This window comes from Elephas maximus, chromosome 21, assembly GCF_024166365.1.
Source record: "Elephas maximus indicus isolate mEleMax1 chromosome 21, mEleMax1 primary haplotype, whole genome shotgun sequence".
Taxonomy (NCBI): domain Eukaryota; kingdom Metazoa; phylum Chordata; class Mammalia; order Proboscidea; family Elephantidae; genus Elephas; species Elephas maximus.
The window spans coordinates 49,590,670-49,611,873 of NC_064839.1; the positions used below are offsets into that span (position 1 = coordinate 49,590,670).

At 40.3% G+C, this 21,204-nt stretch overlaps 1 protein-coding gene across 2 annotated transcripts in view; it reads left to right on the plus strand.

Moving 5' to 3' along the window:
* CDH13 (cadherin 13) overlaps positions 1-21,204 on the plus strand; it is a 1,228,073-nt gene that overhangs the window by 1,031,833 nt on the left and 175,036 nt on the right. For both annotated transcript variants that reach the window (XM_049863997.1, XM_049863996.1), the window contains exon 8: positions 8,145-8,285. In XM_049863997.1, the coding sequence (XP_049719954.1) occupies positions 8,145-8,285 (141 nt within the window). The remainder of the gene's footprint in view (positions 1-8,144; positions 8,286-21,204) is intronic.

The following is a 21,204-nucleotide window of genomic DNA, read 5'->3' on the forward strand; positions in this document are numbered from 1 at the left end:
AGAGAGCAGTTCAAGACAAGGCAAGAGACAGATGAGGTACTGTGTGGGTTAATGGTGAAACCTCCCTCCATGTAACATTTATTCGTTGATTTCCCCCTACAGCTACCATTGTGCTTGTTATTAGTGATAAATGTTCCGTTAAATGCATACTTGTATGGAAGTTGCCGTAGCTGTGTAGAACATCAAGGGCCTGGTGATTGATTACATGCACATGCCATATTTAATGACACGGCTTGATTCTTTTTTTCAAGATGAAATGTTTGCTTTTCAAATCAGTGTGATCAGTGAGCCTGGCCTGGGTCTGTGGAGATGCACCCGAGGCTTTTTCTTACAGACACACCATCTTCCTTTTGTTTCTAGGATATATATTAACTGGTAGCTAGTAGGCACCCAGGAGGATACGGCAAATGCAATAGAAATGCATGACTGCAGAATTCAAACCAGGAGAGCAGCTTGACTCTTAGATATGTCTTACAGATCAGATACCTGAAAATAAAATCAGCAGCCAACTTAATTTTTGCAGTTTTGACACAGGGCATTTTTTGGTCAACCTAAAATCCTATCTCCTTGAGCTAGAGTTCCCCAAAGTACAAGCCATTCCCTGAGGATAAATGGCTCTGGCTTGGAAATGCCACTGATATGCTCAGGCCTTTGAGATATAATTCAGCTCAGGGAAACAGTAATAAATCTTCATTTTCAGTAATGAAATAAATCGGCCACCTTGTGGGCTGAGCACAGGCTAGATGTGGGGGCCAAAGGCACAGTCCTTGCCCTTGAAAACTTTGTCATCCACTTAGGGAGATGGTAAATGGGCATTTAAAATAAAACAGGAAGTATAAGCAGGATACACACTGTGACAAACAGCCCCTAAACCTAAAGAAAAGTTTTTTTCTTGCCCACATCACAGTCTAAAGAAGGTCAGCAGAGTAGCTCTGCTCTACACAGTCATGCAGAGACCTAAGATCCTTGCTTTTTGGGAAATAGAAAGTGTGGAGGACCACATGGGAGGTTAAGGAGCCAGGATGGTTCATTGCCTCTGTCCATATTCCGTTGGCCAGAATCAGTCACGTGAGTTCATCTTACTGCAAGGAAAGCTAGAAATCTAGTCTACTGTGTGCTCACAAGTCAAAGGAGATTTGGTGCCCACAGAGCATTGTCTTCACCACTGGTTACCTTTGGTTGCAAGCAACTGAAACTGATCCTGGCTGGCTTTGGTATCAAAAAGAACCTGCTGAATGAATACTGGGATATGTTACAGAGTCAAGGAAAGAGTTGAATGGCAAGATTCAGGGAAGGCAGGAGTCAGCACAACTCCCAGACCTCAGTGGCAGAGTACACCTTCAGCACAACTCAACTTAGAAGGCTCTTTGTGTCAGAGTTGATCGCACTCATTTCCCCTTGAACCAAATAAGAAGTAGACACAGGAATCAGGTTGGGTCCAAAATATTAGCACTATCCCCAGTGAAGATGGCTGGAGAGAGAGGCTTGGCTATGAGAAAACAAGGGGCTTCCTGTTCCCTGGTCAGTTCACTCACCAAGTGACAGAGCAGGTAGACACCTGAGGGTCTCCTCCCTCAGAGGCAGGGTTCCTTCTGCATGGGCAGACAGGAGTACAGGGCAGTAAGCTTCCTCCCGAAACATTCAAAAGGGCAAACATCCATATAAAGGGTACACAAGAAGCATGGAGAAGGGGTTTGCCTACATTCCATCTCTGTGATTCTTGGTTTCAAATTTCATATTCCTAGAATCTAAGATTGTTTCAGCTTGGGTTAGGGGATTGCGTATGGATCAGCCAAGTATGGTCAGTGGAGACAAGCATGACGCATGACCACCGGATATCTACTTCTCTGAGTTAGAGCTTCTGCCCAGAAAATGGGAAGCTATGGGCTAGACATCCATCGTCAAAGGAGTCTTCTCCAACGACAAATGCAGAGTGACTAGTGAGGGTACAGAAATGAGTATGTAGATGTTGTTTTCAAGTAAGCATGACTACCGAGAGCTAGGGGAGTAGAGGGAGACTTCCCAGAAAAGGCTTAACTGGACTGGGAAGTAGAGCAAAGGCAAGTATTCCAGTCATGCAAGAGAAAGAGAACCAGGTGACATTTTCTCTCCTTGTTACATGCCATTCACTAGGGATTGATGGAATGAACCACGGTGGGTCCATTGTTGTCCAGCTGTCGAGCCAACATTCAACTTGTAGTGACCCTGTGTGACAACGGAACTGCCCCATAGGGTTTTCTAGGCTGTAAACTTTATGGAAGCAGATCTTTCTCCTGCAGAACTATTGGGTGGGTTTGAACCGTCAGCCTTTCTAGTAGGGGCCATGTGCTTAACCACTGCACTATCAAGGGCTCCTTGTGGGTCTGTACAGTGGGTTCTTATACAAGTGGATCTATGAATACTACCATTAAAGTGACTTGGTAAAGCAAATTGTAGAACTGTGTGAATGGCATCATGCCATTCTGTTTAAATATGTCTGTATATAAAATATATGTCTATATACATATACCTATATACATATATATCCATATATTCTATATGTAGTGTAGGATAAAAGTAGGTAGAAATAGATTTAAAAAAAAAAAAATACCACACTGTTAACCATATTTATCTCTTAGGAATAAGGTTGGGCAAAAGTGGAGGAGAGCTCTCACTTTCCACTTTAGAAATGACTGTCATTTTTATTTTTCTTACAATAATTGGATATTACTTTGACAATCAAAACATCTTTAATGTTAGCCTTAAGTCTCCCAGAAAATTGAGACTTTTGGACCATCTCATCCCAAACCTTGTAATTTATCTACTTAATAGCCTAATTGATTTCCCATTGCAGCCATGAAGTTTTATTTACTTCAGGAGATGGGAATTGACTGGCTCATTTTTTTAAATCATTTATGAAATTTGTTAAACTACGAGAGAGTTTATGCCAATGTAGCCTTTCTTTGTGCTGTCATTAGATTTTGAACATACCTCTGCTTAGCTTTGACTGTCTTTCGTTGTAGTTATATGTTTACCTGGCAGTCCCCAGTGTTAACCTTTGAACTCTTGGAAGGGAGGGACCCTGTTTCCCCATCCCTGTATCCCAGCACTCCAAAAAACATTTACCTAGATGTTCAATAAACACTAATTAAATGGATATAGAATTAACGAAAGAGGAACAATTTTGGTAGCTTTCTTGGTCAAAAAAAAAAAAGAACCTATCTGTGGAGGGGAAAACGTTAAAAGGAAAAATAATGGAATCCTGAAATGATTCAAATGCTGTTGTGAAGAGCCTGTCCCAAATAAGCGTTGTGATTGCTTAGCAGGATACAGCAGCTCCTAAGTTTTCTTGTTCATAACCAGACAACTGACCTATTTGTTACATTTAGTCAAAATATCAGTCAAAACTGCCTTTCTGCTTCTCTCAGAGCATCTAACTCCAGTGTCCAAAGGAAAGGAGGAACTTACTAGCTCACAGGACTGACAAAATCTAAGGGGTAAATTCTGGCTTCAAGCACGACTATTATTGGGCTCAGGTGATGTTAAAAAAAATTCCATCTCTACCTCCTGTTTTTCTCTGTGTTACCATCATTCTCAGGTTGATTTTTCTGTATGGCTGCAAAATGGCCACCAGCAGCTCCAGGTTACGTCCTACCATCTACAAGCCCAACAGAAAGAGAGCTTCTCTTAGCTAGGAGTTCTGAAAGAAACAAGCCCTGGAAGTGTGTTCCAGTCTCAGGGCGGTCTAGCTTGGGTTCTGTGCCCCCATGGGACTGTAGGAATGCAGGGCCCTGATTGGCCAGGCCTGAGCCACATGGCCATCAGGGGAGGAGTCAGCCTGCCTGAACTCCATGTAGACTGAGAGTGAGGAAGGGGTTGTGTCCCTTAGGGGTTATAGCACAGGTACCTGAGGAAGACAGAAGCCCTTAGCAGCCCAGGCTATAGTTAGTGCTGGAAGCTGTCCTACAGTGTGACCCATAGCAACCTGTACTGCACATTGCAGAAGAGCAAATGCCGTGAGGAATTTAAATCCTCACTAGGTAGCCATCATAAAATCACACATAAACCTGTTGCCATCCAGTCAATTCCAACTCATGGCAACCCTATAGAACAGAGTAGAACTGCCCCACAGGGTTTCCAAGGTTGTCATCTTTACAGAACAGACTGCTACATCTTTCTCCCAGGAAGTGGCTGATGGTTTCGAACCACTGACCTTTTAGTTAGCAGCCAAGCACTTTAACCACTCTGCCACCAGGGCTTCTTCATAGAATCACACTGGCCCCCAATTTACTTCATTGGTTAGGAACTCTTCTTTAGGGACAAGTCATGCTTGGGATCATAAACTAAACATCTTGTAGGACTGCTGTGAAAATTGGTAAGACCGTCTTGGAAAGCAATATTGAAAAAGGAATGAAGAGCCTTAAAATATTCATATCCTTTGAGGCAGTAATTCCACTTCTTGAGCTTCATCATTCAAATAATAATAATAATAAACAAAAAACTATATCTTAAAGTTCCCTAAATAAAGGAGTTTATTGCAGTGTTATTTAAAATTGCCAAAATTTTAAAAAGACTGGAAATAACCTAAGTCCCTAATAATACAAGGCAGATTAAATTATAAAATATGCATGATTATATTCATGAAACCTTTAAAATAATGCCAAAGAATTATGTTAACAAATGATATTCCCATTGCTGTTAAGTCGATTCCAACTCATAGCAACCCTATAGGACAGAGTAGAACTGCTCTATAGGATTTCCAAGGCTGTAAATCTTTATGGAAGCAGACTGCCATCTTTTTCCCGTGGAATGGCTGGTAGGCTTGAAATTACATGAGGAAAATTAAATTGCATTTACCATGATCTTTTCTATAACGGAAAAATTCACATAGTTTCTTATTTTTATGATTGTGTGCTTTTCAAAAATATGTACGATGCATTATGACAACAGCAAAAACATCGTACTAAAAAATTAGGCCCGTGATGTTCCTTGCCTATTTGTTCAGGCTAGTAGTTAACATCCCCAGAGACACTAAGGGAAGATTATGAAGATAGGCCAATTTATTGGTTTCATACGGTCCAGCTACAGAATTTATAGCAAATAGTAAATCCTGTCCAACTTGCCAGTGATGGTAAGTAGAAAGCCACTTAGATTAAGCTGATGTTTTTCCAGCTTCAGCTTAAGAACAAACAGCATTTCAAGCAGTGCTTTAGACAGATGTGTCAAATGCACCAGGCAGAACAAGAATCACCCAAAGCCAGGTTTAGTAACAAAGCCCATTTGTACTTAGCAAGTAGAGAACTTTGTGATGTTCAATCCTGGTGGAGCTAGACTCTGTGTCATTCAATCCTAGTGGGAAAATAAAAACCAAACCAGTTTGCCATGGAATCAGTCCCAACTCATGGAGACTCCATGTGTTTCAGTGGAGAACTGCCCTCCATAGGGTTTTCAATGGCTGGTTTTTCAGCAGTAGATCACCAGGCCTTTTTTCCAAGGCACCTCCAACCTTGGATTCAAATCGCCAACATTTCCCTTAGTAGCCAAATGACTAACCATTTTTGCCACCTGGGAACCCTTCATCCTGGTGTAGCTGGAGTTAAAACTTAAACATTGTGAATAGCCCCGTAACAGGGGTACGTCAGCATCCTGCTCATTGTCGTAAATTTGAGTTTAGAGTTTCACCAAACTAATACTCCTAAAGTTAGTAGCTTAGATGCTTTTAGTTAAAGGAACAACCAATTAAGTATGCCCTAGAGAGCAGGCAGCTAACCACCTTTAAAATGCTTAAAAGCTTTGAGACAGCTAACACATGGCTATTAAAATTTACCATGAAATCTTGTGGCTTTAGAAGGAAATTAGAGAACCCCCATTGGTTTTTAGCTCTTTGCTCCCCATGATATTTCTTAATTATTGGTTGGTATAACCAGTGGTTTTTTAGGCTGTCATACTGGTAGGGCCGTTTGCTAAACTGTAAACACCTTTTATTTTTGTTTTTGAAGATGGTTCAACTTGAACTATGTATAAATGATTTAAAAAACCAATCCAAACTGGTTAAAGTAAACAATGGAAATTAATGCCTTATTAACTGAAAAGCCCACAGGAGGGCTGGCTTCTGCCTTGGCATGATGAATCAGCTCCTGTGATATCACTGGGAAACTTTTCTTTTTCTCCAAGGTTCAAGTCTAATTCTCTCAGTAGATGGCACATTCTCAGACAGGCTTCCTCCACCGAGCCCCTGCTGGGACCAGGAGATGGCTGGACTAGTGCCCCAGGCTAAATGCTTTGAGGTTCACACCATCAGGAAGTAGGGCTGCCTTCCCCCCACTATCAAACTCAGGTCCAGGGCCTGCACTAATTACTATGCACCTGGGGATGGGATGCACCTATTCTCCTAAGAAGGGCTCATTCATTCTAAAAGTTGGCAGGTGTGGAGGGTGGGGAGAGGCAATCCCATCTAAACCTCCTCTGAGTAGAGGTATGGGTGATCCCTAAAGGAAACTGGGGTACTGTCTTACCAGAAGAAGGCTGGTTAGCTGGTCAGCCAAGACAAGCAATTAGTAGTTACAGAGGGCAATCTAAAGGCTGAGGTAGTTACTTACCAGCCATGCATTGTTTTTCATCCTTGGATCAGGGCCACACAGCTAGTCATTTTGAATGTTTAAACGTTGTAGGAAAAGGTCTGTCGAATATTCAAATGAAAAACTTAATATATATTAAGAGAGACCAAAGTGCAATATTCCTTGTGTTAAATTCATCAGTTCATGGCTGGGTTAAAAATATGTCTTCCAAGTATAACATCTTGTGAGGCTATAATGACATGAAAGGAGTGCAGTACAAGTGACACTAAACCTCGGTTTTTGGTTTTTGTTTTTTTTTTTTTTTTAACCCTTAAAATGGCCACAATCATTGCAGCTTGACATGGTTGTTGGAAAGATTAACTGCTGTGATTTCTGTAAAGCACACTAACCCAATGCCTGACCCATCAAAAACCAAACCAAACCCATTGCCATTGAGTTGATTCCAAGTCATAGTGACTTTATATGACAGAGTAGAACTGCCCCCATAAGACTCTTAGGCTGTAATCTCTGCAGGAGCAGATTGCCAGGCCTTACTCCCACAGAGCAGCTGGTGGGTTTGAACCACGGTCCATTTGGTTAACAGCCAAGCGTTTAACCACTGTGCTCCCAGGGCTCCTTTGACCCATCAAAGTGCTCTGTAAATGTGAGTTCCTAAAGTTTCCATCTTTGTCCTAATCTCGTCATCAAAGTTAGCCTCAGGCCTAAATCATTTTCATGAGGTTGCTGTGAAATGATACATGTATGTCAACATCCAATGTACACCCAAACCCAGGAAACAGCATTCTGGAATGTGTCAAATGCCCTCTCAAACAATGAAAGAAAATAGACTCCATCCGTGTTACCGGAGAATGGCCTCGAATCTTGTCTTCGGTGTAGAAAAGAATTCAAACACTGAGACAAATAGCGCCAAGCGAGCAGACGTTTATTAGCAAGCAGAGGGTTAGTATTAAAAGTACACTTGACTAGGAAGCGTCAAGCAGGTTACTCAGGTAGAGAAAGAATCTGAGTGCCCCATAGTCCTTTTCTTAGGGTTTTATACCCTTCTCCTCTCTTATCTGTCTCTGTTAACAATTAAAAGCCAGGATGGGACCCCCTATAAAGACTATTTCCTTGGCTTAAGGTTTAATCACCAAGTTAGGGATCTTATCAAGTTAGGGACTTTATCAAGTTTAGGACTTTATCAAATCAAAGACCCCTGTAAAGATCATTTCCTTGGCTTAAAGTTTAACTATGTAGGGACTGACTTATTGAGGAATGTCACCACCTCCTGTCTCTTCCTTTGCAGGGACTGTCTTATTGAGGAATGTCACCACCCCCTGCCTCTTCCTCTTTCCCAGTGCAAGCTCTCCCCCTCCCCCTTACATCCCCATGGCCAGCTCCAGCCGATTAATGGTGGCTGGCCTGTATTGCAAAAGATTCCAAAGGCACATCTAGACACAGCTGGTGAGAGCCCGGTGTCTGATTAAAGATGCCCGCCCAAGCTGGAGGAGGGGGGAGAGGCTGCCTGAGCCACCTGCTTGTCACCTGTCCAAAGCGGTAACCCAAATCTAAACGCCGTCTTCTCTGTCGTGCTTTTTGCTTTCATAGACACTGGAAAATCCCAAGTATGAACTGATCATCGAGGCCCAAGATATGGCGGGACTGGATGTTGGATTAACAGGCACTGCCACTGCCACCATCATGATCGATGACAAAAACGATCATTCCCCGAAATTCACCAAGAAAGAGGTAAGCCCTTGCTGAGTGCCACCACTGCGGTCAAGCCCGGGATTACGGAGCAATATTCATCCCCATGCTAACTTCCTGTTTGCAAAATCAAAAATCTGCCTTTGTGGAAGACAGTATGATGTGTTGCCAGAACACTTTTTCACGTTTTTCTCTTATTTTCTGTGTGGCGCTGAAAATACCAGAGCACTGTGAGAACAAAAGCACTGAATCTTGTTAAAGTCCAGAAGAAAACAACTTTTAATGCCAAAGTGCCGTTTTCATAGTTTTATCGGTGTTATTTAACACTGACTTAGGTAAGCCTCATTGTGATTTTAGCATAACAATAACAGTTTTTTTCAGCTGTACAGATTGAGAGGCCAGACGGAACAGCAGCAAGGAGGTAAAGCAGGTTTTCTTGGCAGTAACAAGGTGGCCCAGGAGCTTATAAATAACAACCAAGTTAGCTTGTCTCAGGGAGCCGTTATTTATCCCGGCCCCTGTGCTTTTATGATTATGGATCATGGCTGTCGTTCATTGTTTATTCCAAGGGAGCAATGTTTGGGGATGGGCTGAGATTATATTCAGCGGGTGAGTTTGTGTCCAAACCAGGATACCATTGGCATTACGCCTCTGGTGGAAGTGTGCTAAGATCATGGCTTCCTTGGGGGTCAGAGCCAAGGTCAAGGATTTGATGACCCCATTCCTCACCAAGAGAAGTAAGTACGACAGCCCCTGACACTGCCAGAGACTTTACTGGGTATCCACCGTTGTCTCGTTTGGCTGTGGGAGATGAGTTTCATTGGCCATGTTTTATCAGTGAGGGAGTGTATTGTTAAGCTCAGTGCTAGACATGCTACATAACTGTTCAAAGGTCACAGGCATAATAAGTGGCAGAAATGGGTCCCTCCAGCTCCAAAGTGAGCTCTTACCTGCAGTGCTACCTCTCCCCACCTGCCTTTGAGGTTTTCCACCCTCCAAGGCATTCAGAAAAGAAAGCCGCACCTGGACCAGCAGTGGCCTGGTCCCTTTTTCTGTGAGCCTCAGGGCTACCCCAGGGGGCTTAGGACAGAAGGGCCTTCTCAGTCTCCTGGTTCCCCAGCTGCCTGTTCTCCTGTAACCCTTCATGACTTACTCAGAGGGTAGAAATGTCCCTCTGTCCCAGTGGCATCTTAGAGAGTCAAGATTCGAACTACAGAACAGCAAAGTCCACAGTAGCTTTATATGGCTTAAGTTCTTTCTCCCCTGAGAACATTCCTATAACTGCTAATACAGGGCTGCTTGTTATTCCCATGTTTCCCAAACATGTTCCAAGAAACACCCAATCTAGTGGTGGTGAAGAAGATGATGATGATGCTTCTAAAATTTGACAGGTTGACTGGCATTCTTACCCAGACGACCTCCTCCCCTCCATGTTGAAAAGCTACTGTTGCCGTTTAAAGTGGTCTGTGAATCTCCTCAAGTACTTCAAGATACACAGCTTAGATCCTAGAGTTCTAGGGGAGGAAGAATTCTGAAGGTGGGGTGGAATCTCTAAAATGCCTCACTGTGGAATCAGCAGTGGGGAGGAAAGCAAGAAAGACCAAGAGAAACTTGTTGGGGAAAGAAGGGGAACACCTGAAGAGACCTAGACCAGGTGGAGTGATGTCCAGAGCGTGGAAGAGGTACACCAACAGGATGTGGCTGGAAGAGAGAGGAGACATGCAGCTTGCAATCTTGAAACTGAAATTTTTTTTTTAGAAATGATGGTCAAGGTTTAGTTATTCTAGAATGGAAAAGTGGGGTGGAAGGTGTCCATGGGGTAAGAGTATATAAAAACCCTTTGCCATCGAGTCATATAGAAGGCTGTTTAAGAAGGTGCTGCCTTACGTAAATTTCAACATATATTAGGACATTTCTTAAAAGTTCATAGGAACATATAGTTGTTACAATTCTGTTTGACATGGCCTTCTCTCTCCAGAGGAATCCGTATTTTTATCTGTTTCAAAACCCCGTTTCAAAAAGGAGTTACAATCAGCTGCAAATAACTGAGCCTGGAAATAACACTGTGTTCAACATGATAGTGGTGTAGTTTCTCTTACATAAAAGTCTGAAGGTAGGCAATCCCAAGCCAATATGGTGATGCCCTGATGTTATCAAGTCCTCAGATTCCTCCTATCCTTCTCTGCCTACCTCAAGGCTGCCCCATTACAATATGATCACTGCCACTCCAGTCATCACATTCTTACTACAGGAAGAAAGAAGTAGGAAGTGAAAAGGGCAAAAGGGGACCTGTCAGCCAAGTAAACCTCATTTAAAGAGCTTTCCCAGAAGTCTTCCCTAGTGATTTCTGCATGCATCTCCTCAGCCCCCTTTATAGATGTGGCAGACTGGGAAAAATACATGTACTATTTTTAGTTGGAGTCCTGGTGGCGCAATGGTTAAGAGCTTTTGCTGCTAACCGAAAGGTCAGCAGTTCGAATCCACCAGCCACTCCTTGGAAACCCTATGGGGCAGTTCTGTTCTGTCCTATATGGTCACTATGAGTTGGAATCCACTCGACAGCAATGGGTTGGATTTTGGTTTTGGTCTTTTTAGTTAGATATTGAAACCCCCAACAATATGGAGGTTGTTACTAAGGAAGAAGGAGATATTTTAAACACTATTTAAAAAAATAATAAATTCTTAGTACAAAGTCAGCTCATTTGTTATCTCCCCTTGTGTTTGTTGACACTGACTGTAAGCTTGCTGAGAAGCAAGGCCCACATCTCTCTCACTCCCTGTTGCGTTCCCCATGGCAATTTTTGCTGAATGTTCCCCAAAGATAATTTTAACTTGAAAACAGTGTGACTGGAGACAATGAACCAAGATCATACTTAACATTGCTACCAATTCATGAAACCAATTTTAGTCATTGACTTTCGTGCAAATTTAGGTTGGAAGCACTATTCTCCCTGTGGAGAGTGTCATCTGTGTGTTTTCCTGACAGCGTTTACACAAGGCTTCAACAAAATGTTCATTTTGAGTTTCCTAGATAAGGTATTTTTACATGATCTTCAAAAATCTAGATAGACTTCCTAAGCCCAGAGTTTGAATCCTAGGTGAGCATCTCAGATCCACGTAGAGCAAAGTGACTCATCCATTCCTTTCTCTGAAGTTGTTATTTTAGGAAAGACTTTTGATTTGTGCCCAGAACAAAGTCGATGCTTGACATATACTGACTGAATTATTCATGTTTTCTCACAAATCCCAGGTCATGGGGACTAATGAACTCCCTTGTACCCACTCTTCCTTCCTCTTTGAAAGAACGTGCTTGCCAATGATTAGAAGATAAAAATCAGACTTTGGATATTTTCTTCATTTATTCAATCTAATTTTTATATTGGGCCTTAAAATGGTAATTGATAACGAAGTCTTAATAACTTAGGTTTTGTTTGTTTGTTTGGCAATTTGATGCGTTCATTCTGAAGTAAATGTTTTGGTAACTGATAATGAAGACTTAATAACTTAGGTTTTTGCTTGTTTGGCAATTTGATGAGTTCATTCTAAGGTAAATGTTTGGTATTTGAGTTATACAATTACAACATCTGTAATAAAAATGACATAAAACTTAAAAGGTCCCATCCTCCAACTGGAAGATGGTTATTGTTGTTGTCAGTTCTGAATTGTAGAGACCCTATATGACAGAGAAGAACTGCCCATAGGAGCCCTGGTGGTGTAGTAGTTAAGCTGAAAGATTAGAGATGGCTGTATGCTCAAGTAGTCACAAGGGGAGGAAGGCTATTGGCATGAGCCAGAAGCCAGGGAGCTGAAACCGAGCCTCAGGGAGTTGCTGATATAAGGTTATCGATAAATAAACTGGGTTTTAATTCCAATTCCTAAAAGTCAACATGGAGTCCTCAAGAACACAGAATACCCCAAAATCTTGTTTTCCTTTGGGAGATCAGTTTTTTAATAAAACTATTTTTATTGATTAGATCCCAAGTATACCATATCATACTTTTCCTTTTACATGTATGACTGGAAACTCTTTGCTTTCTTCTTCATACAACAATCATGCGAAATCTTTGTCTATGGGAAGAGAACAGGAAGCCTAATCTTTTCTCTAGAAGGGTTGATAGACATTTTCTCTGTATTATTGATAGTTTAAAAAAAAAAAAGTTTAGGAAGGTTTTATTCGCCTTTACATAACATTTGATTATTGGAAATATCACATAAATTTTTTTCTCAAATTCTTGTCAAATTTGAGAAAATGTCTATCAAGTTTCTGCCAAGTAAATGAGATCTACAATTTCAAATTCCCTTATGTAGTGACTTTTCTTAAATGCTCTTTGAATTAATGACAGTTTTTTAGGCATGTTACCCATACCCTTATTTTGTGGTGTATTATAAATTTTATGCTCTCTTCATTGATGTTGGTAAGGCGGGTCAAATCAGCAAGAAATTTTAATCTTTTTCCAATATGTTTATTATGATTCACTCCTTTTCTTGAGTAGGTTTATCAAACAATCAAGGAGCTATTTTATTTCTCATTGTAGAAATATACCTCTTCCTCTTAGTGAATTATTTGATGCAGAATGATGTCAGAGTAATTTCTATTTATTTCATTCCTTAACTTGATCGTGTCTGCTTCATATTCCATTAATTTTTTTTATAACAATTTTATGGAGATATAATTCAGATACCATAAAGTTTACTCTTCTAAAATGTGCAATTTTTTGGTTTTTAGTATATTCGTGAGGTTGTGCAACCCTCAGAGCCCTGGTGGTGCAGTGGTTAAGCACTCAGCTGCTAACCTAAAGGCTGGTAATTCAAACCCACCAGCTGCTCCATGGGAGAAAGATGTGGCAGTCTGTTTCTGTAAAGATTACAGCGTAGGAAACCCGATGGGGTAGTTCTACTCTGTCCTGCAGGTTCCTATGAGTCATGATTGACTTGACAGCAATGGAGTTTTGGTTTGGTGCAACCATCACCACAATCTATTTCAGAACAGTTTTATCACCCCAAAAAGAAACCTTGTACCCATTAGCAGGCACTCCCCCGTTCTCACATTTCCCCAGCCCCTGGCAACAACTAAGTTTTTTTCTGTTTCTATGGATTTGCTTATTCTGGGCATCTCATGTAAATGGCATCATACAATATGTGGCTTTTTGTGACTGGCTTCTTCCAATTAGCATAATGTTTTCAAGGTCCACCCGTGTTTTAGCATGTATCAGCACTATACTCCTTTTGATAGTCAAATTTGTGGTATATCCCATTGTGTGAATATACCATATTTTGTTTATACATTCATCAGTTGATGAACATTTGGGTTGTTTCTGCTTTTTGGCTATTACGAATAATCCCAAAAACCTTGCATATTAATATGGGAACATTCATGTACAATCCATTAACTTTTTATCCGAATTGTCTCTCAATTCCTTAAGAGTTAGAATGAAAACAAAGTTATGCATAATATCACTCCAAATCAAGAGTGTAATTTCTCACTTGTTTTATTGAACAAAGATACCTTTCTAAATTGCAGCTAATATGGTTTGTTCAAGATGAATCAACTTCTTTTTAAGAATCATATAATGTTGACACAGAAAGTACACAAATCTTGAGTAATTGGATTCTTCACAAGTTGAACGCAAAACTCAAATCAAGAAATAGAATGTGAGACCAATATTTCTCATGAATATAGATGCAAAAATTCTCAACAAAATTCTAGCCAGTAGAATTCAGCATCATATCAAAAATGTAACACACCAAGAGCAAGTGAGATTCATACCAGGTATGTAAGGATGGTTCAACAGTTTAAAAACCAATCAATGTAACAGACCACATAAATAGGACAAAAGAAAGGAACCACATGATCATCTCAATTGATGCAGAAAAGGCTTCTGATAAAGTCCAACACTCATTCCTGATAAAAACTCTCAAATAAGAATTGAAGGGAAATTCCTCGATATAATAAAAGGCATCTATACAAAACCAACAGCCAACATTATTCTCAGAAAAGAAAGGCTAAAAGCATTCCCCTGAGAAAGGGAACGAGGATGCCCTTTATAACCACTCCTATTTAACATTGTGCTGGAAGTCCTAGCTAGAGCAATAAGGCAAGGAAAAGGAATAAAGTCATCCAGACTGGAAAGGAAGAAGTAAAACTATCCGTATTCATGGATGATATGATCCTATATGTAGCAAACTCCAAAGATTCCACAAGAAAACTACTGGAACTAATAGAAAGAGTCAGCAGTGTGGCAGTTTTTGTATAAAGATCAATATACAAAAACCAGTTGGATTCCTATACACCAGCAAAGAGAACTTCAAAAAGGAAGTCAAGAAAATAATACCATTTATAATAGCCACTAAAAAGATAAAATACTTAGGAATAAATCTAACGACAGACATAAAAGACCTATACAAAGAAAATTACAAAGCACTATTGCAAGAAACCAAATGAGACACGCATAAATGGAAAAACATACCATGCTCATGGATAGGAAGATGGAACATTGTGAAAATGTCAATTCTACTCAAAACGATCTATAGAAATAATGTTATCCCGACCCAAATACCAACAGCATTCTGACAAAGAGCCATTAAAGTGGAAAAGGCAGTCTTTTTAATAAATGTTGCTGGCAAACTAGATGTCCATCTGTAAAAAAAAAATGAAGCAGGACTATTATCTCACACCATAAACAAAAACTAACTCAAAATGGAGCAAAGACCTAAATGTAAAACCTAAAACAATAAAGATCTTGGAAGAAAAAACAGAGACAACACTAGGATAATAGAGGCCCTAATACATGGCATCCCCCAAGCATCTATCAGTTTGTTGTACTGTGGGGACTTGCATGTTGCTGTGATGCTGGAAGCTATGCCACCAGTATTCAAATGGCAGCAGAGTCACCCATGGTGAACAGGTTTCAGCAGAGCTTCCAGGATAAGACAGACTAGGAAGAAGGACCCAGAGGTCTATTTCTAAAAAGAATTAGCCAGTGAAAACCTTATGAATAGCAGCGGAACATTTTCTGATATAATGCCAGAAGATGAGCCCCTCAGGTTGGAAGGCACTCAAAATATGACTGGCAAAGAGCTGCCTCCTCAAAGCAGAGTCAACTTTAGTGACATGGATAGAGTCAAGCTTTCAGGACCTTCATGTGATGATGTGGCATGAGTCAAAATGAGAAGAAACAGCCACAAACATCCATTAATAAGTGGAACATGGAATGTACAAAGTATGAATCTAGGAAAATTGGAAATTGTCAGAAATGAAATGGAATGCATAAATATCGATATCCTAGGCATTAGTGAGCTGAAATGGACTGGTATTGGCCATTTTGAATCACGCAATCACGTGGTCTACTATACTGGGGATGATAACTTGAAGAGGAATGATGTTGCATTCACTGTCAAAAAGAACATTTCAAGGTCTATCCTGAAGTACAACACTGTCAGTGATAGGATAATATCCATATGCCTACAAGGAAGACTAATTAATACAATTATTATTCAAATTTATGCACCAAACACTAAGGCCAAAGGTAAAAAATTGAAGGTTTTTACCAATTTCTGCCATCTGAAATTGATCAAACATGCAATTAGGATGAATTGATAATTACTGGTGATTGGAATGCAAAAGTTGGAGATAAAGAAGAAGGATCAGTACTTGGAAAACACAGCCTTGGTGATAGAAACAATGCCAGAGATCAAATGATAAAATTTTGCAAGACCAATGACTTCATTGCAAATACCTTTTTTCACCAGCAAAAACAGCAACTATACACATGAACCTCACCAGATGAAATACACAGGAATCAAATAGACTATATTTGTGGAAAGAGACGACAAAAAAACTCAATATCATCAGTCAGAACAAGGTCAGGGGCAACGGTGGAAAAGACCATCAATTGCTCATATGCAAGTTCAAGTTGAAACTAAAGAAAATTAGAACAAGTCCACAAGAGCCAAAGTATGACCTTGAGTATATCCCACCTGAATCTGGAGACCATCTCAAGAATAGATTTGACATGTTGAATGCTAACAACCAAAGATCAGACGAGTTGTGGAATTACATCAAGGACATCATACATGAAGAAAGCAAGAGGTCTTTAAGAAGACAGGGAAGAAAGAAAAGACCAAAATTGATATCAGAAGAGACTCTGAAACTTGTTCTTGAACCTTGAGTAGCTAAAGCGAAAGGAAGAAATGATGAAGTAAAAGCTGAATAGAAGATTTCAAAGGACAGCTCAAGAAGACAAAGAATTATAATGACAGGTACAAAGACCTGGAGGTAGAAAACCAGAGGGGAAGAACATACTCAGCATTTCTCAAGCTGAAAGAGCTGAGGAAAAAATTTAAGCCTCAAGTTGCAATATTGAAAGATTCAGTGGGGAAAATATTAAACAATGCAGGAAGCATTAAAAGAAGATGGAAGGAATACACAGAGTCACTATACCAAAAAGAATTGGTCGATGTTCAACCATTTCAGGAGGTAGGATATGATCAGGAACTGATGGTACTGAAGGAAGAAGTCCAAGCTGCACTGAAGGCGCTGGCAAAAAAACAAGGCTCTAGGAATTGATGGAATACCACTTGAGATGTTTCAACAAATGGATGCAGCACTGGAGGTGCTCATCATCTATGTCAAGAAATTTGGAAGACATCTACCTGGCAAATCAACTGGAAGGGATCCGTATTTATGCCTATTCCCAAGAAAGGTGATCCAATCAAATGCAGAAATTATCAAACAATATCATTAATATCACACGCAAGTAAAATTTTGCTGAAGATCATTCAAAAATGGCTTCAGCAGTACATCAACGGGGAACTACCAGATATTCAAGCTGGATCCAGAAGAGGACGTGGAACAAGGGATATCATTGCTGATGTCAGATGGATTCTGGCAGAAGGCAGAGAATATCAGAAAGATGTTTACCTGTGTTTTATTGACCCTGCAAAAGCATTCGACTGTGTGAATCATAACATTGTGGATAGCATTGTGAAGAATGGGAATTCCAGAGCACTTAATTGTGCTCATGAGGAACCTGTACAAAGAACAAGGAGATACTGTGTGGTTTAGAGTCATTTAGAAATGTGTGCATCAGGTTTATATTCTTTCACCATACTTAATCTGTGTGCTGAACAAATAATCAAGAAGCTGGACTATATAAAGAACAGGACATCAGGATTGGAGGAAGATTCATTCATAATCTGCGATATGCAGATACATAACCTTGCTTGCTGAAAGTGAGAGGACTCGAAGCACTTACTGATGAAGATCAAAGACCACAGCCTTCAGTATGGATTACACCTCAGCATAAAGAAAACAGAAATCCTCACAGCTGGACCAATAAGCAACATCATGATAAATGGAGAAAAGATTGAATAGTCAGGATTTCATTTTACTTGGATCCACAGTTAACACCCACGGAAGCAGCTGTCAAGAAATCAAAAGGCACATTAAATTGGGCAAATGTGCTGCAAAAGACCTCTTTAAAGTGTTCAAAAGCAAAGATGTCACCTTGAAGACTAAGGTGCACTTGACCCAAGCCATGGTGTTTTCAATCGCCTTATTTGCATGCAAAAGCTGGACAGTAAAGAAGACCGAAGAATTGACACCTTTGAATTATGGTGTTGTCGAAGAATAATGAATATACAATGGGCTGCCAAAAGAACAAACAAATCTGTCCTGGAAGAAGTACAACCAGAATGCTCCTTAGAAGCAAGGATGGTGAGACTATGTCTCACATACTTTGGACATGTTATCAGGAGGGATAAGTCCCTGGAAAAGGACATCATGCTTGGTAATGTAGAGGGCCAGCGAAAAAGAGGAAGACCCTCAAGTAGATGGATTGACAGAGTGGCTGCAACAACAGACTTAAGCAAAACAATGGCTGCGAGGATGGTGCAGGACCGGGCAGTGTTTCATTCTGTTGTAAATAGGGTCGCTATGAGTCAGAACTGACTCGACAGCACCTGACAGCAACAATAACAATACATGGCATAAATACAGTACAAACCATAAGTAACAGTGCACAAACATCAGAAGATAAACTGGATAACTGGGAGCTCCTAAAAATTAAACACTTATGCTCATCAAAAGACTTTACCAAAAGAGTAAGAAGAGAAGCTACAGACTGCGAAAAAAAAATTTGGCTATGACATATCTAACAAGTGTCTAGTCTCTAAAATCTGTAGAATACTTCAACATCTCGATAACAAAAAGGCAAATAATCTAATTAAAAAATGGGGAAAGGATATGAACAGAAACTTTACCAAAGAAGGCGTTCGGGCAGCTAACAGACATATGAGGAAATGCTTGTGATCATTAACCATCACAGAAATGCAAATTAAAACTACAGTGAGATACCATTTCACCCTAACATTACTGGCATGAAACAGAAAATAACAAATGTTAGAGAGGTTGTGGGGAGATTGGAACTCTTATGCACTGCTGGTGGGAAAGTAAAATGGTACAACTGCTATGGAAAACAATATGGCTCCCCCTTAAAAAGCTAGAAATAGAAATACCATATGATCCAGCATCCCCACTCCTAGGAATATATCCTAGAGAAATAAGAGCCATCACACAAGTAGACATACGCACACCGAAGTTCATTGCAGCATTATTCACAATAGCAAAAAGGTGGAAACAACCTAAGTGCCCATCAACAGATGAATGGATAAACGAAATGGGGTACATACACACAATGGAATACTATGCAATGATGAAGAACAATGATGAATTTGAGAAATATCTGAGAATATGGATGAATCTAGAGGACATTATGCTGAGTGAAATCAGTCAGTCATAAAAGGACAAATATTGTATGAGACCACTATTATAAAAACTCAAGGTTTCATACAGAAAAAAAACAATCTTTGATCATTACAAGGAAGAGAAGGGGTAGGGGGAGAAATCACTAACTAGATAGTACACAAGTGTTAACTTTGGTGAAGGGAAAGACAACACACAATGTAGGGAAAGTCAGTACAACTTAAACAAGGCAAAGTCATAGAAGCTTCCTAGACACATCCAAACACCTTGAGGGGCCAAGTTACTGGGGCTGAAGGCTGGGGACCATGGTTTCAGGGGATATCTAGGTCAATTGGCATAACATAGCTCATAAGGAAAATGTTCTACATCCTACTTTGATGAGTAGCGTCTGGGGTCTTAAAAGAATGCGAGCGGCCGTCTAAGACACATCTATTAGTGCGATCGTGTTCAAAGCAAAGGAGAACAAAGAAAACCAAAGATGCAAAATATTAGTCCAAAGGAGTAATGGACCACATGAACCATAGCCTCCACCAGCCTGAGCCTAGAAGGACTAGATGGTGCCCGGCTGCCACCACTGACTGCTCTGACACGGATCACAATAGACATTCCCAGACAGAGCAGGAGAATATATAGAACAAATTTCAAATTCACAAAAAAAAAAAAAAAACAGGCGTCTTGGTCTGGCAGAGACTGGAGAAACGCCCAAGGCTTTGGCCCCTGGATACCCTTCTAACAAAGAACTGAAGCCACTCCTGAAGTCCACCTTTCAGCCAAAGATTAGGCAGGCCCATAAAACAAACTCATCATCATATATGGTTGCTGTGAGTCGGAATCGACTCAACGGCAACAGGTTTGGGTTTTTTTGTTTGTTTTTTATATAAAACAAACAGTAACACTTTGCGTGGAATGTGCTTCTTAGTTCAAGCGAGTATATGAGAACAAATGGACAACACCTGCCTAAAAGCAAAGACAGGACGGCAGGAAGCGACAGGAAGAGGGGATGAATGGACAAGGGGAACCCAGGGTGTATAAGGGGGAGAGCGCTGACATATTGCAGGGTTTGTAACCAGTATCACAAAACAATTTGCATATAAATTTTTGCATGAAAAACTAATTTGCACTGTAAACTTTCACCTGAAACACAATAAAAAATTTTTTTAAAAAGAGAAATAGAATGTGTATGTGGAATTCCGCAGGTTACAAAGTACCATAATAATTTCATGAAAAATAAGAGTTGGAGAAATAGCATTGCGATTTGATGATGCTCACCCCTCTCATACTATTTGCTTCAAAATCATTCCTTTTTGTAAAAAGTTTTAAAGATTTTCAGCGTCTCATTCACTGATATTGATAACCAAGAAACGGATCTAAGTCCAGGAGGGCTGAACTATGTTATTAGAGGTAAGCTGACATGAGTACCTGGAGTTTTCTTAACTCTTTTGGATCTTTTTATCTGTTTTTGGTGGTTTTATGGTTCCAGGTATGAAGTTAGAAATAGTTTGGTCCTGCCATCTTTTACTGGAAGTCTAATTGAAATGAATATATTTGTCCAGTCCTCCAGGATTCCATGCAACATATTCGAGTGCTTTCAGTAAGAGTTGATTTCTCTTAGGAGAGCCTTTTCAGTGCAGATGTGCCTGTGTCTAAACCCTGGCCACGTAATTACCCAGTCTGTGCATTCAGTAGAGATGAACCCAAAAAGCCAACCCCGTATTTCTTAGGAAATCAAACCCGTTTCAATTGTGTGACTCAAGTGACTTTTCTGGAGGGTGGAGTCCAAGACATTTTAACATCCAGATAAATCTTTAAAGATGATTAAATGTTATCCTAAATAGCCCAGACTCCCTCTTCCCATGAAGCTCTCTACAGCTATTGTGGTGAAATGTATGAGCCTTTTTTCTTGTGATGCTGTGAAGTCATCGCCTCTGACAGTTTTCTACATGGCTGAGGTTTTAAATAAAACCAGACGTACACTGTTGAGATCTTTACTCAATGCTTTGTAGGAAGTGACGGGGAAAGCTCAATGTGTAAGGAAATGGAATATTTAGAGAGCATAGAGAAGTGTGATTCCATGTATGGATACCACCAGTTTCCAAGGCTCCAAACAGTAACTTTTCTCCTGGTTACATCAGTTGCTGGCCCCGTCTTGTCCAGACCAACGCCTTGTCCAAGACTCCAAGAAGCCATACATTGCAAATT